Raw genomic sequence first — 14,015 nt, 5'->3', positions numbered from 1 at the left:
GAATGAGTGGTGAGAGGAGAAAATTAGTGCTTTTTAAATTAAAGCCCCTCATATCCATGACAATGACCTTTGCTTCATCATAAGGTCAGAAGTGGGGATGTTCGCTGATGATTGCACAATGTACAGCACCATTTGTGACTCCGCAGATACTGAAGCAGTCCATGCACATATGCAACAGGACCTGGACAACATTCAGACTTGGGATCATAAGCAGCAAGTAACATTCGCAGCACACAAGTATCAGGCAATGACCATCTCCAGCTAGGGAGAATCCAACCACCACCCCTTGCCATTCAATGGCATAACCATTGCTGAATACCCCACCAGCAACATTCTGGTGGTTACCATTGACCAGAAACTGAACTGGACTAGCCAAATAAATACTGTGGCTACAAGAGCAGGTGAGAGGCGGGGAATTCTGAGGATAGTAACTCACCTCTTGACTCTCCAAAGCCTGTCCACCATCTACAAGGTACAAGTGAGGAGTGTGATGGAATACTCTCCCCTTGCCTGGATGAGTACAGCTCCAACAGCACTGAAGAAGTTCAATACCATCTAGGACAAAGCAGCCTGCTTGATTGGCACTCTGTCCACCACCTCCAACATCCACTCCCTCCACCGCTGATGCACAGCGACAGTAGTGTGTACCATCTACAAGATACACTGCAGCAACTTGCCCTGTTTGAGAGAACCTTTCAAACCCACGACCTCTAGCATCTAGAAGGACAAGAGCAGAAGATGCATGAGTACACCACCATCTACAAGCTCCCCTCCAAGCCACACACATCCTGACTTGGAATCATTGTTCCTTCACTGTCGCTGGATCAAAGTCCTGGAACTCCGTCCCTAACAGCACTGTGAGTGTACCTACACCACATGGTTTGCAGCAGTTCAAGAAGTTGGCTCACTATTGCCTTCTCAAAGGCAATTAGGAATGGCTAATAAAAATGTTAGTCTAGTCAGCGATGTCCACATCCTGTGAAAGAATTTTTAAAAATTATAACCCAAGTGGCATCCCAACAATTATGATGCTGCAAAGGTCGAATTTCCTTTGCTTTCTCGTGTAGTGAAATCACAAACACATTTAACATTTCAGTGCACCAGGGAAAATTCAGTGGGGCTGCATTTTCAGCAAAGCATCCTTCTAGATGAAATCACAGGCTGTAGATAGGGTTGTTTCTTTATAGCTTCAATTCTCTGACCCATACTACAGCCTGCTAATATGTTCCAGAAGAACAGCTGCACGGAATTTTCCTATAGTGAAAAAAAGGAATTTCCCACTCCTCGGCTTGGATTTTTGGGCGGGACCTGTCACGGGCAGATTGGAAAATTTGGCGACCCAGCGAAGTGTCCATTGACCTTCAGCAGGAAATTCCTGCTGGAAAATCCTGACTTTCTTGTGTTGGATTAGCCAGCTCTACCACAATACTTACTGTCCACTCCCTGCTTGCACAACTTGTTACATTTTTTTAGCCAGTGTTCCTCACAGTAACTACTCTGTTGTAAGATGGTGGCACCTTCCTGATCCCTATGGAATTCAATGGGATAATGGCGAGCAAATTTGCATTGGCAAGGATAGCATGCTTGCTCAGGAGAAGAGTAGAAAATCTTTGGAAGAAGAGAGAAATGACGAAAAGTCAGTCAATCATGAGTTTCTACAAGCCTGGATGAGTGCAGCTCCAACAATATTCAAGAAGATTGACACCGTTTGATTGGTGCATTATCCACCAACTCAAGTATTCACTCCCTCCACCATCGGCGCACAGTGGCAGGAGTACTGCAGCACCTTGCCAAGCGTCATTCGACAGTACCTTCCAAACCCATGACTTTTACCATCCAGAAAAGCAATCGACACATGGGAACACCACCACCCACAGGTTCCCTTCCAAGTCTCACATCAACCTGACTTGGAACTATATTGCTGCTCCTTCACTGTCGCTGGGTCAGAATTCTGGAACTCCCTCCCTAACAGCACTGTGGCTGTGTCTACACTACATGATCTGCAGTGGTTAAAGAAAGTGACTTTCAGCACCTTTTCAAGGGCATCAGGGATGGGCAATTGGTGCTGGCCTTGCCAGTGACGCTCAAATCTCACGTATGAATTAAAAAAGTAGCGTTGGTTGGAGCTCAAAAGACAAGATTGAATAAAGAGATAGATAAAACAATTCTTAAATGGACGTGTAAAAAAAATGGCATTGGGCTGGTTAACAACACTAAAGGAACATTCAAGGAACTGTAAACAGAAATATCCAAATGTGTAGTCTGGTATTAGCAAGCAGAAGACAGCAAACCACTTCAATGAAGACACAAATAGCACATTCTGAGACAACAAGCCCTCTGTTCAGTGATATAGCTGCATTTTTTCAGTGTAACTTTTGTATCACATTGAGAGGAGGCATAAACACTATGGCCCAGATTTTCACAACAGAGAGTGACGAAAATGGCAGAAGTACCCAAAAATTGTATGTCCTGCCCCCGAACATGGCATTTCCCATTTTTGCAGGGGCAGAAATGGGAGTGGGGTGCATTTCATGCACTCATGTTTTACGGCTGGCCATTTAAATCATCAGCTACCTCCACTCTAGTCGGATTTTGGTAGCCTATGAATGTGAAACCTCAAGTATACAGAATAAACCTGGTAAGAGTAGGTCTGGACTTGGTATATTTTAGATAGCCGGGGACCCCTGTGGAATTTGATTTAAATTTTTATTCATAGCCCCAGAAGTGGCATAAAATCAATTCCAACTGTCTTCCCTTGGCCCACGGGAGTAGGAGGCTGAGGCTCCTGGTCTCACAGGGCAACTTTTTTGCTCCTACTGACTTGTGTACCCAGGTGCCAAGAATAACTTTCTGCTTGAGATGGGTGCATAGCACTTCGTGTGAAGGCAGATAGAAGATGGGCATGGCACTTTCGCACATAGAAGCCATAGAAGTCAATTACCATGAGCAGCCAGAGGCCAGAGGGAGGGCAGAAGGTCAGGAGGAAGAGGCTGCTGCATGTGCACCAGAAGGTGGAGGAGGAGAGGCAGGACAACCAGGTGCCACCCTGTGGGATGGGCATACAGACCTTGGACATACTACCACAACATGATGGAGAACCAGTGCCGAAGGCAACTGAGGCTATGCCGTGAGCTGGTGACAGACATATGTTGCATGGTTCAGCAGCAACTTGTGCCACAATTCATCGACTCCCCCCATGCCATGCCAGTGGCTATGAAGGTAACCATCGCTCTCAACTTCTCTGCTTCTGGATCTTTCCAGGGATCATCAGGAGACCTCACTGCCATCATCAGGAGACCTGTCTGCTATATTCCAGTCAGTAGCTTAAGGCCTTAACTAATGCCCTGTTTGCTCGTGTGGGGGAATCACATTATTTTCCCTAGATGCCGAGAGCCACGATCTTTGCCCATTTAACAGGCTTCTCTCTGGCGCAGGATGTTATTGATTGTACCCATGTTGCCATAAAGGCCTCAGTTCAACATGCGGACACCTTTGTCAACCAGAGGCCCTTCCACTCAATCAATGCCCCAGTCGTTTGTGTCTGCAACTAGGTCTTCCTTCATGTGTATGCAAGGTTCCCTGGCAGCTGCCACAATTCCTTCAAATGAAAGAGTTTGCAACTCCCTCAGCTATTTCAGCCACTAATACAGATCTGTGGTTGGCTTCTAGGGGACAAGAGCTACCCTTTAAGAACTTGGATAATGACCCCGTTTAGGAATCCACAAACAGAAGCAGAGCACAACTACGATAGGAACCATATTGTCACCAGGAGTACCATCAAGCAGGCCATTGGCATTTTAAAAATGCACTTCAGGTGCCTCGATTGCTCAGGTAGAGCTCTGCAATATACCCCAGCAAAGGTATCAAGCATAGTAGTGGTGTGTTCACACTACACAACATTGCACAGTGGAGGGGCCTACAAATCGATAACGATGGGGCCATGGGCAAATCTCCAACTTCTGAGGAGGAGGAAAATGAGGAAGGTTAGGAAGAGGCCATCAATGGCAGATTCCATAGGGATCTGGGAGGCATGGCTATGTAGTCAGGGCTGATTCTGTGCAGGAGGAGATCATCGCCAGATGGGTCCTCGTCCAAAATAGATTCTCATAAGGTCCTCCAATATCACAATTACCATCAGCTAGTCCCTGGTGACATACCTCCATCTAAAGAACCTTGTACATTGACTCCACAACTACTCAAGAGACTGCATATCTCCCACAAGGGAGATGATTACTGATGAGGTGTGGAAAAGAACATGTCTCTGCGCAAATGCTTTGTGCCATGCATGTGACTCCAATGTAGCATGCTGTGCTCCGTGACCACTGACAGCCCTACTAGTTTTCCCCCTCTTAATCATACTGTTACGCTGTGACAGTGTGCAGCTATTAGGGACCTCGTCAAGGGTCAAAAGTGTTGGTGCATCCTGATAGATGGGTGGCAAGAGGGCAAATGGATGGGATAATGAGCATGGCACTGTTTATCATTCATCCACCCACTTAGTCTTGGCAGCTAACTACACGACAGCATAATATCTGCATCAGGTAGTGGTGGAAAGACAATGCCATCTCTCTGGCTATGTCTTGAGAATCCACTCCATGCTTCCAGTGGCTCAGTAGAGTACATTTTTATTAGGCAGATATAATGACAATTGTCCCATTGGGAAAGCCCATGCTGGGCCATCTGTTCCAGAGTCAGCTAACAGTTGGACAACATTTACAGGTTGGACCTGACAAGGCAATGATGTCTCTTCCAGGCTCAAATGGGCCTTTCTGAAGGTCCGCTTTTTATATACATCCGAATCACCCAACTCACGCTGGGCCCACTTCCAACCCCTCTCTACTCCCAAGGTCACCCACCCCGACTCCTGACCTAGCCAGCACCCCGGACCGAAAATCAGAAGTTCGGGCAGCCATTTTTAAAGATCAAGTTTGCAAAGCTGGGATTTCTCCCGTCCCTGTGCACCTGACCCAAAAGTGAAAATTCAGGCCTATATTTCAGTTGTTGAAGTACTTCAAGATTTAAAGTTTTGGCAAGAAATATGGGCATACTTATTTTAATAATGGGTTTGGCAACATAGCAGTTTATGGTTCTGGGACAGGAACCCAGACGCCTGGAACTAATCCAGAGATGAGTTCAAAGCCCACCGCCAAGGAACTTAAACAAAAACAGAAAATGCTGGAAAAACTCAGCAGGTCTGACAGCATCTGTGGAGACGGGAAAGCAAAGTTAACGTTTCAAGTCCGTATGACCCTTCTTCAGAGCTTTGAGTCTGTACGACTGCTCTGAAGAAGGGTCATACGGACTTGAAACGTTAACTTTGCTTTCCACTCTCCACAGATGCTGTCAGACCTGCTGAGTTTTTCCAGCATTTTCTGTTTTTGTTTCAGATTTCCAGCATCCGCAGTATTTTGCTTTTAACCAAGGAACTTAAATTCAGTTAATCAAATTAATTTGAAATTAGAAGCTAGGGTGGAATTTTCTGCTCCCACCAGCAGTGGGAATTGTGGTGAGAGGCGGAGCAAGATTTGGCAGGAGGCCATAAATCAGTTTCCCTGCATTGGGAAATTAGTTTGGAATCTTGTTCTCCCGACTTTCATGGCGGGTTAAAGATGAGTCAAATGGCCCGCTGATCTATGTCAAGAACCCCGTTTGCATCTCATGCCCGCTCATTAAAAGACCAACACACCAGCATTTTGTCCCCCCTCCAAATTTAGCGTCCACCTGCAGTGGGAATTTAGAACGTTCTGTTTCATGACTCTACATAAGTGGCATGCACCTACTGTTTATATCAGGTGCATTATCTAGTTCTTCAGAAATGTATGCATCTTAACTTATTTTAATATGGACTTAAAACAATGTATATGGTTTTCCGTTTTTTAGTAAACAATAAACATTTGCTGCATTTCTTTCACCTTCATGTGATTCACCTTCGTGTGCTTGTCTGTTTCTGTGTTTCCAGACGGATGTAAGATATGACAAGGAACTAACAGAGATAGATACAACAGGACAAATATTAAATGAAGTGCATATATCAGCTGCCTGTCACACACGCTGTGCCAAGGCTAGGCACAGGGGATGGGGTGAGACCATGCCAGGACAGGGTAGGGGAGGGGGTGACGGAGTCAAGGAGCAGAGTGAAAGAGTAATGGCTGTCCAGGTGCTGTTTATGGCACATGGACGTTGGAGCCTAGGAGGTTACAGCGGGGCCACATGCTCCTCGCGACTGCATAATTAATGAGTTGAACAGTGCAAGGTCTCGTGTGTTCACCTATTCTCCAGCTGAAGTCACTCCAACTTTTGCTTCCGCCACCGGACTTAGCCTCTGGAACAGAAAGTTCCACCCCTCGTATCAGTAATGGTAAACGTGAAACTACCAAATTGTCATTAAAATCCCTCTGGTTCACCAGTGTCCTTTTGGGAAGGAAATCTGCTGTCCTTAGCTGGTTTCGCCTTTTTGTGACTCAACATAGTTGACTCTTAACTGCCCTTTAAAACAGCCTAGCAGGCCGCTCAATTGTATAGGGATGGACAGTAAGTGCTGGTCTTGCCAGTGACCCCACATCCCGTGAATGAATATAAACAAATATTTTTTAAAAGTGCCTGAATAGGTTTTTGTGGCCATCCATGTGTAGGAGTTTTATGCTTGAGAAATGAACATTGCTCACTTTTTCTTTTGCCATCAATATCAACATGTTTCGTTGACAATTATAGCATGGTGGATATGATTCACACTAGTTCACTTTTAACAGTTTACACAGAACTTTCCATGAATAGTTCTCAATGCCTGCTGTAAGCAAGAGTTCATCTTAGGTGCTTAGCAGTTATGATGCTGACTTGTCTCAGTCCAAAATTAAACAATTCTATAAAATTGCATGCTGTACTTTATGTAGTCTTACACCACATCTTCAGTGTTCTCCAAGTGCCAGGATATTGATCCAAGACCGAGACATGCTGGTTAAAATAGTAACAGTAAACAATTAAACAAAACATTTAAATAAGCAATAACTGTACAGGACAAATTAATATTCTCATACATATAACCAGTATCCTATAAAGCGTGAAACTGCAATGAATGCTTTTATCCAGAATTAATTTGATTTGTAAAAGGTGTCTCAAGACTCCACTTACATTAATCTCATGTTTGAAATTTTAGTACTCAAGATTCAAAATTATCTCTCTTGTGTCAGCCAAATGTGGCAGCTTTGTAGCTCAAATTCCTTTTCCATATAAAAGAAATAGCACTTTGATAAGTAACAATTACGTTGTCCTTCCTAATAGTACTTTAAAAATAAAGTTAAAATACAATATTCCCAAAACACTATTGAATGCTAATGCTGAATTTTAGTTTATTTATTCAGCTGTGACGGCTAACAGGTAAACATATACAAGTTTCTCTCATACTATGGGCAGAACTTTTCTCTTGTCAGGCGAGCGTGCACCCAACCCAAATGAGAGTAAAATAGTGCACGATGACACCGGGCGAGTGTCGTGAAGTCATCACACACTCTCGCAATATTTCGCTCACAGGCACGCGTGAGAGGCGGCAGCATGCCCACCAATAATTAAGAGGTCTATTAAGGCCCTTAATCAATTAATTAAATCAGATTTTTCGCTACCCGTCCAACCGTTCGTTTGGCGGGTGAAAAGGCCAAGCAGTCTTTGGATTCTTGAGGAAACCTAATCCACAGCTGGGATGAGGTTTCCGATGTTAATTAAAAATAAAATAAAAATGTTTAAATCTCATTTATAACATGTCCCTGCTCATGTGACAGAGTCACATGAGGGGACATGTTCACCTTATTTATTAAGTCTTTATTTGTACTGTTATAAATCTTCAGCTCCCTGAGGCAGCTCTGTGCCTTCAGGGAGCTTTCAGTGCGTGCACTCACATGCATGCACAAACTTCCGCGCTTGCCCTCCTCCTGCCCCCACCCCGGCTGCGCTCAGTGTTAATTGGCCAGCCAGTGTGAATTCGCAGTCAGGGCCCGATCGCGGGTGGCGGTTGGTTTCACGACTGCTCCTGGGCCCACCCATCGCACCTGCCCAACAAGGGCAAAATTCAGTGCCATGCTTTCATGAATTTATGGGCAAAATTTTTAGCTCAGCAGGCAGGCACGCGCCCAACCTGCTTGAGTGTAAAATGACACACGTTAACGTTGGGCAAGCGACGTCAATGTGCAGTCGTGTGATATTTCATTCGGCAGGCGCACTGCCAACTGTGTGGGGGATTCAAAGCCAAGTTTTTGAAATTAAGCTGTTTACATCAAGTGCATTATCTAGTTCTTCAGAAATGTATTCATCTTAATTTATTCTAACATGAACATAAAAACAATGTATATGGTTTTTCTCATTTTATTAAACGATAACGTTTGCTGTATTTCTTTCATCTTCATGTGATTCATTCCATATTTATACAACATTGTGCTTGTCTGTTTCTATGTATTTCCACACAGATGTGAAATACGACAAGGAACTGGAAGAGTTAGATACAACAGGACAAATATTAAATGAAGAGCAGTTTGTAGAGGTGAGAAATAGACCTCTCCGTCTACTAAATAATATCCATTTGATCATTCTTTTTAGCGCATTATACTTTCAACAGTTGGGATTTGGTCAGCTCTTGTTTAACAGATTGCAACTTGGAACACTGGAACTGTTTCCAAATATATACATTTGAAAATAGTGGTTGAATAAAAGTCTTTTTAAGAAAATTATGTTTTATGCACATGCAGAACTTTTTAGTAATATCTTTATAGCATTGCTCTCCAGTGATGTCCATGTGAATAATTGTTTGGAAATCATTCTCAACATTTGTTCTTTGTTAGAGTAATATATCTAATTGGAAAATATCCATAAAGATTGATATTGCTTGATAATGGCTTCTTTACTTATGTTAGCAACTAAATAAGGATTTTTACAGATAAATTATTAAGATGGTTGTATTTAGGTGAACTTACTAATTTAATTACAGTACACTAACAAAGTATAGTGAAAATTCCTTCCTGATGATGCTTCATGTTTATTGAAACTGTCACTCCCTTTGTCAGTGTAGGTGAAGGTGATTTATATTGGAAAATTAGAAAACACTAGTCAATATCCTATGGCATTACTCATGGTCAAAGATATTTTAAAAAGTGGGGTAAAGTTTCCATGAGGTTCCCCAAACATTTACCATAACCATAGGCAGAAACCCAGGAAAACTGACTGTTCTTACTGTTATTCCTGGGTTTCTGCACATCTTCCAGTGAAGTTACAAATACTCAGGTCAGAGCGTCCCTAAATAAGTTCACCAGGTTTACTGCTGAAAATCAATTCCTTCATTTTGCACAGAATAGAGAAAAGACTACAGGGTTCTCTAGATGTCTCTGCTTGTCCTTGTTTCTAATTCCTTCTGTTTTCCACTTACTGGGTGAAATTTAATTCAGCTCGCTGTGGCAACCAACACGGCAGCCAGGCTCACTAAATTGTGTGGGAGGCCGCAAATCAGTTTTCCGGTGGCAAGAAAGCCTCCAATGATGAAGTTGGAGGGAGGAAGGAGCAGATGCGCACAAATTGCCTGTTAAAGGTGGGAAGATAATTAGGCTCATTCAGGAGCATGTTAAACCAATTTAAAAATGATTTTCTCCAAGTTAGTGTTGCCATTGCAATTTTATTTAAACCCCATGGGTCTCCCATGGATGCTGAAACCCACCCAATGAAATCTGGTGGCAGGGGAGGCCATGGCATAGTGATAACATCACTGGACTAGTAATCCAGAGGCACACAGGATCTTAGGTTTAAATCCCACCATGGCAGTTGGTGGAATTTAAATTCAGTTAATAAATCTGGAAAAAAAGCTAGTCTCAGTAATGTCGACCAGGACAACTATTGTTGATTGTCTTAAAACCCATCTGTTTCACTAATGTCCTTTAGGGAAGGAAATCTGCCATGCTTACCTGGCCTGACCTGCATGAAACTCCAGACCTACAGCAATGTGATTGACTCTGAAATGGCCTAGCAAGTTATTCAGTTTAAGGGAAATTAGGGATGAGCAACAAATGCTGGCCTAGCCAGCAATGCACATATCCCATGAAAGAAGGAATTTATTTTTAAATGTGTTTGTCTGTCCTGCTGTGAGTTTGGAGCTGACCTGCTTTAGATTTGACTCCAACACTGATCCAGGCAGAATAAGTTGGAGATCTGAAAGGTTGACCTAAGGTATGGAAGGGCAGAGCCTCTCATAGGAAGCTGTCCTTTGTCAATCAGAGGGTCAGGCCCTTAAAGTGTCCATGTTCACCGGAGAGGCAGAGGCCCATCCTTAAAGTGGCAGCTCATGCAAGTATGCAAAGGGAAGAACATCTGAATCCTGACGAAGAAAAGGTGACACAAGCCTCATTGAACAGTGACAACGGGGAGCAGGAGATAGGTCTGGAAGAGTGACAAGAGCATCTATTTGTGGAATTTGTCAGAGTGCTGGAGGTCAGTGCAAGGGAGGCAAGATAAAACTTTATACTCATTCAATTCCAGCGCCCTGTTATGCAATGAGGGCTAACCAGGTAAAGGCTGTCCTCTGTGGCCAGTGGCATGAAATATCATTCATGTCAAAACCTCACATAGCCCATCTCTTTCTGATGCTCACACCTTTGGAGGCAGGCAGAGACAAGTGAGCAGACTGCCTCCACCACCTCTGTGGCCGTAAGGGGATTACTGTACAGAAGTAATAATTTCCAAAAGAACTTAAGGGAAAATGAGGAGAAATGATTTCACACAGTACGTTGTAATCATCTAGGATGCATTGATGGTGGAATCAGATTCCATTAAATGGCAATTTTATATAACATTGAAGAGAACTAATTTGCAGAGTTATAGGGAAAAGGTGGGCATGGGACTAAATTGGATGGTTCTTTCAAAGAGCCAGCACAGGCATAATGGTTGCTTTCTGTGCTTGATTCTATGATTTACACTCCCACACTCCATAAATTTAAAAAAAACGTAGCTGCTTTTCAGATGCAGCAGAAACAGCTGAAGCATTTAAAATTTGGTCAAAAAATTCTTCTTTCTCTTCAGTTCTCTGTCCGAAGGCAGGTCCGATCTACAGCGCTGCGTTCTCCACCATGAGTAGGGAAAGGAAGCAGGTCCCGAATCCTACCCCAGCTGGAACAGGGATCAACCTTGTGTTGTTGGTACCAATCTGATCCACACCAGCCATCCAGCCAGCTGAGTCAACCACCCCACCCAAGGAGTCCAAGTTTCTGTGGCAACACGCACTTTTACATGCATGTTGTAGTCCGGAGCTATGGTTAGTGATGGTAGAGTCTCCAATTTCCTTTTCATCACATGGCTGACCAGGAACTTCTCCCTGATTTACTGCTTGCTGTTGGTGTATGTTGGAAGGATTTGCACATTGATACTCAACCTGTTTGGCTGCATTATGAACACACCTACCTTAGCCATCAAATCCTAGAGTGGGACTTCAACCCGGAGCTCCTAGCTCATGGGCAGAGATTCTATCACTGTGCCACAAGACCTCCACAAAAGGAAATTATAGAAGCTAATATCAAAACTGTTTTCCACTTTGGCTACACACAAATGATTGTATATTGCCCATGGAAAATCAAAGGAAAATCTAGACAGAAGTAAAATACTGTGGATACTGGAAATCTGAAATATAAACTGAAAACTCTGAAAATACCCGGTGGGTCAGACAGCATCTGTGGAGAGAGAAAGAGAGTAAACTTTTCAGGTCAGTGACCTTTCATCAGAATGGTAAAACAAATGAAAGGTCACAGACCTGAAACATTTACTCTGTTTCTTTGCTGCCAGACCTGCTGAGTATTTCCAGAATTTTCTGTTTTTATTTATTATTAAAGGAAAATCTATTCCTGACTATCTAGGTAGGGCCACTTGGGAAAGGATTTTGAGTGCTGTCAGGGCTCATTGACCTACACCCCATCATACAATGTTATCTTCTTAAAAAGAGGAAGAGAGAAGATAAACATTCTTGGTTTCCTGTTTCTAAACAAGGCCACAACACAAAGAAAGCATTGCTTGATTCATTTTCAGTTTTTCAAAATGCGCCTGAAATTGACAAATAGGCCACTGGGGGTTTGAACAAAGGGTTTCCACTTTTAAGAGTTAATACTGTACTTGAAACCTCAAATGTACTTGTCAACACTGACCTTTCACCCATTTTACAGATAAAAATTGCTACACTGCAACCATTATGTCATCATTGTTTTGACAAATAAGAATGTAGCTTATGTAGTCCAGATGATTGTAAAACCACAGCTGTTTTAGGATTTTCATTTAGGTTGCTAGTGTTACATTGTCTGGAGGATTTATCACAGATTCCTGCATAAACTCTTCCTTTCCCTGGAGCTTGAATTCTTTATCTCTCTCTTACATCCCCTTGAAATATTTCACAACCAAAGCTTGGTGTCATGGGACCATTTTATCTTGACTTATCTCATCTTCCCTTATACTCCTAACCTTTATGGTGACTTGCACTTCAAGCTTTGACCCCACTCCTAGGTTTCTCAATTAGTGGAAAATCACATTGATAAACTCTGATAATTCTTTCATTGCAAATTCCAAATGAATATGGCTGAGTGGAACTATTTAGAAAGGTCTTTCAGAGTACGCTGAGTCAAATGATATAATGAGTCAAATGGTCTCCTTCTATGCTGAAGAATTCTATTATTCTATGTCGTGAAATCATTTGCATATATCCTGATCTTATGATTATCAAATCAACTTTAAAAAATTACATTTTTGCCCTAACGTATGTAAATTATTACAGAATGAATGGATGCTATTACTGCAAAAATACAATGCATTCATATAGAATAGCTATGTTTTAAACAGGTTAGTAGGATTACTAAAATAGGAGACAAAGGGATTCCTTACTTGCCTAACAGTTGTTATGTTCCTTCTTCGGGTCACTTTGCCCAACAAACACGGTTGCACGCCTATCTACCGGTGGGTGAGTTGGCAAACAATATACTGCAGATGCAGAGACCAATAGAAGATGAAGCACATGCTGTTTATTTACACAAGTAACATTGTAGCCCGTGCTACACAGCCATTGGGTAATACATGTGGGCAATCTGCTCACATTCTCTTAAAGGTGTATTGCGCCTCAAATTACCACATCCCTCCCGCTTTACTCAAAAGTACAATTTACAATCTTTACAATATATCAACTATTTAAATAAAAAAACTATTTACAAATTCAGTCTCTCTGGAGGCTTCTTCAAATGTGTCGAACATCTTAGTTCTATGACTTCAGATGGTTTATCTGAGGCCCCCTTCTCAGGAGTTATCTGTTCACTTGGCTCTCCAGTAGTAACCTATAAGGTTGTCTCTTCGACTCTCTCAGGCTCAACAGATCCTACAGGTATTTCCAAACCAAGTGGAGTTCCTTCCACAAGTGGTGTAGACTCCAACGGGAATGTTTGCACCTTCCTTCGAGCTCAATCACATGCACTCATGCTGCCCCTGTCCTCCAAGTTCAGCAATATGAAAGTCAACCATCAGGAGGGTTCTCAAAATCAGGATATTGGGCAAGGCTGAATTCAACACGGTATAATCAGCTTCCTGTTGTGTAAAAAAAATTTCGGGACCTTGTTAATAATTCCACTTTTTTTTCCTGTGTGTCTTCTTTTGATGGGTTTTCTTCTTGGTAGCGCTGACTTTAATCTCGGTCGTCTTTTCAATTTCTCTATTGGCCAGACTAGACTCAGGTATGAGCTCAACTTGAGTGAACTCAGTGGTTGAGCCTTCCAGCATTTCCTCATGTCAGCTCCTTTGAAAACTCAGGGGTCTCTATTTTTAAAGCTTCTTGGCTTTCATGTAGCTGTTTCTTCAGCTCTTCCATTTCTTTTTTATATTTGTTAGTTGTTTCCTGGAGAATTAAGTATTGTTGTGTTTTCTCGGCTAATTTATTCTTCATCTCGGCCAGAGATATACTGAATTTTTTCTGTTCTTCCTCATACCTTATTAGTGGTACAAATTGGGATCTGAGGGAATCTTGCAAT

General features: G+C 42.6%; 1 protein-coding gene across 1 annotated transcript in view; it reads left to right on the top strand.

Moving 5' to 3' along the window:
* Positions 1-14,015, top strand: part of LOC144684285 (EF-hand calcium-binding domain-containing protein 5-like) — a 207,835-nt gene that overhangs the window by 58,664 nt on the left and 135,156 nt on the right. The window contains exon 3 of the mRNA XM_078547914.1: positions 8,454-8,527. Coding sequence (XP_078404040.1) covers positions 8,454-8,527 — 74 coding nt within the window. The remainder of the gene's footprint in view (positions 1-8,453; positions 8,528-14,015) is intronic.

The sequence above is a fragment of the Cetorhinus maximus genome, chromosome 9 (genome assembly GCF_964194155.1).
Source record: "Cetorhinus maximus chromosome 9, sCetMax3.hap1.1, whole genome shotgun sequence".
Classification (NCBI taxonomy): domain Eukaryota; kingdom Metazoa; phylum Chordata; class Chondrichthyes; order Lamniformes; family Cetorhinidae; genus Cetorhinus; species Cetorhinus maximus.
Note: the sequence above shows the minus strand (reverse complement) of the source record. Positions and strands in the feature narration are given on the sequence as shown.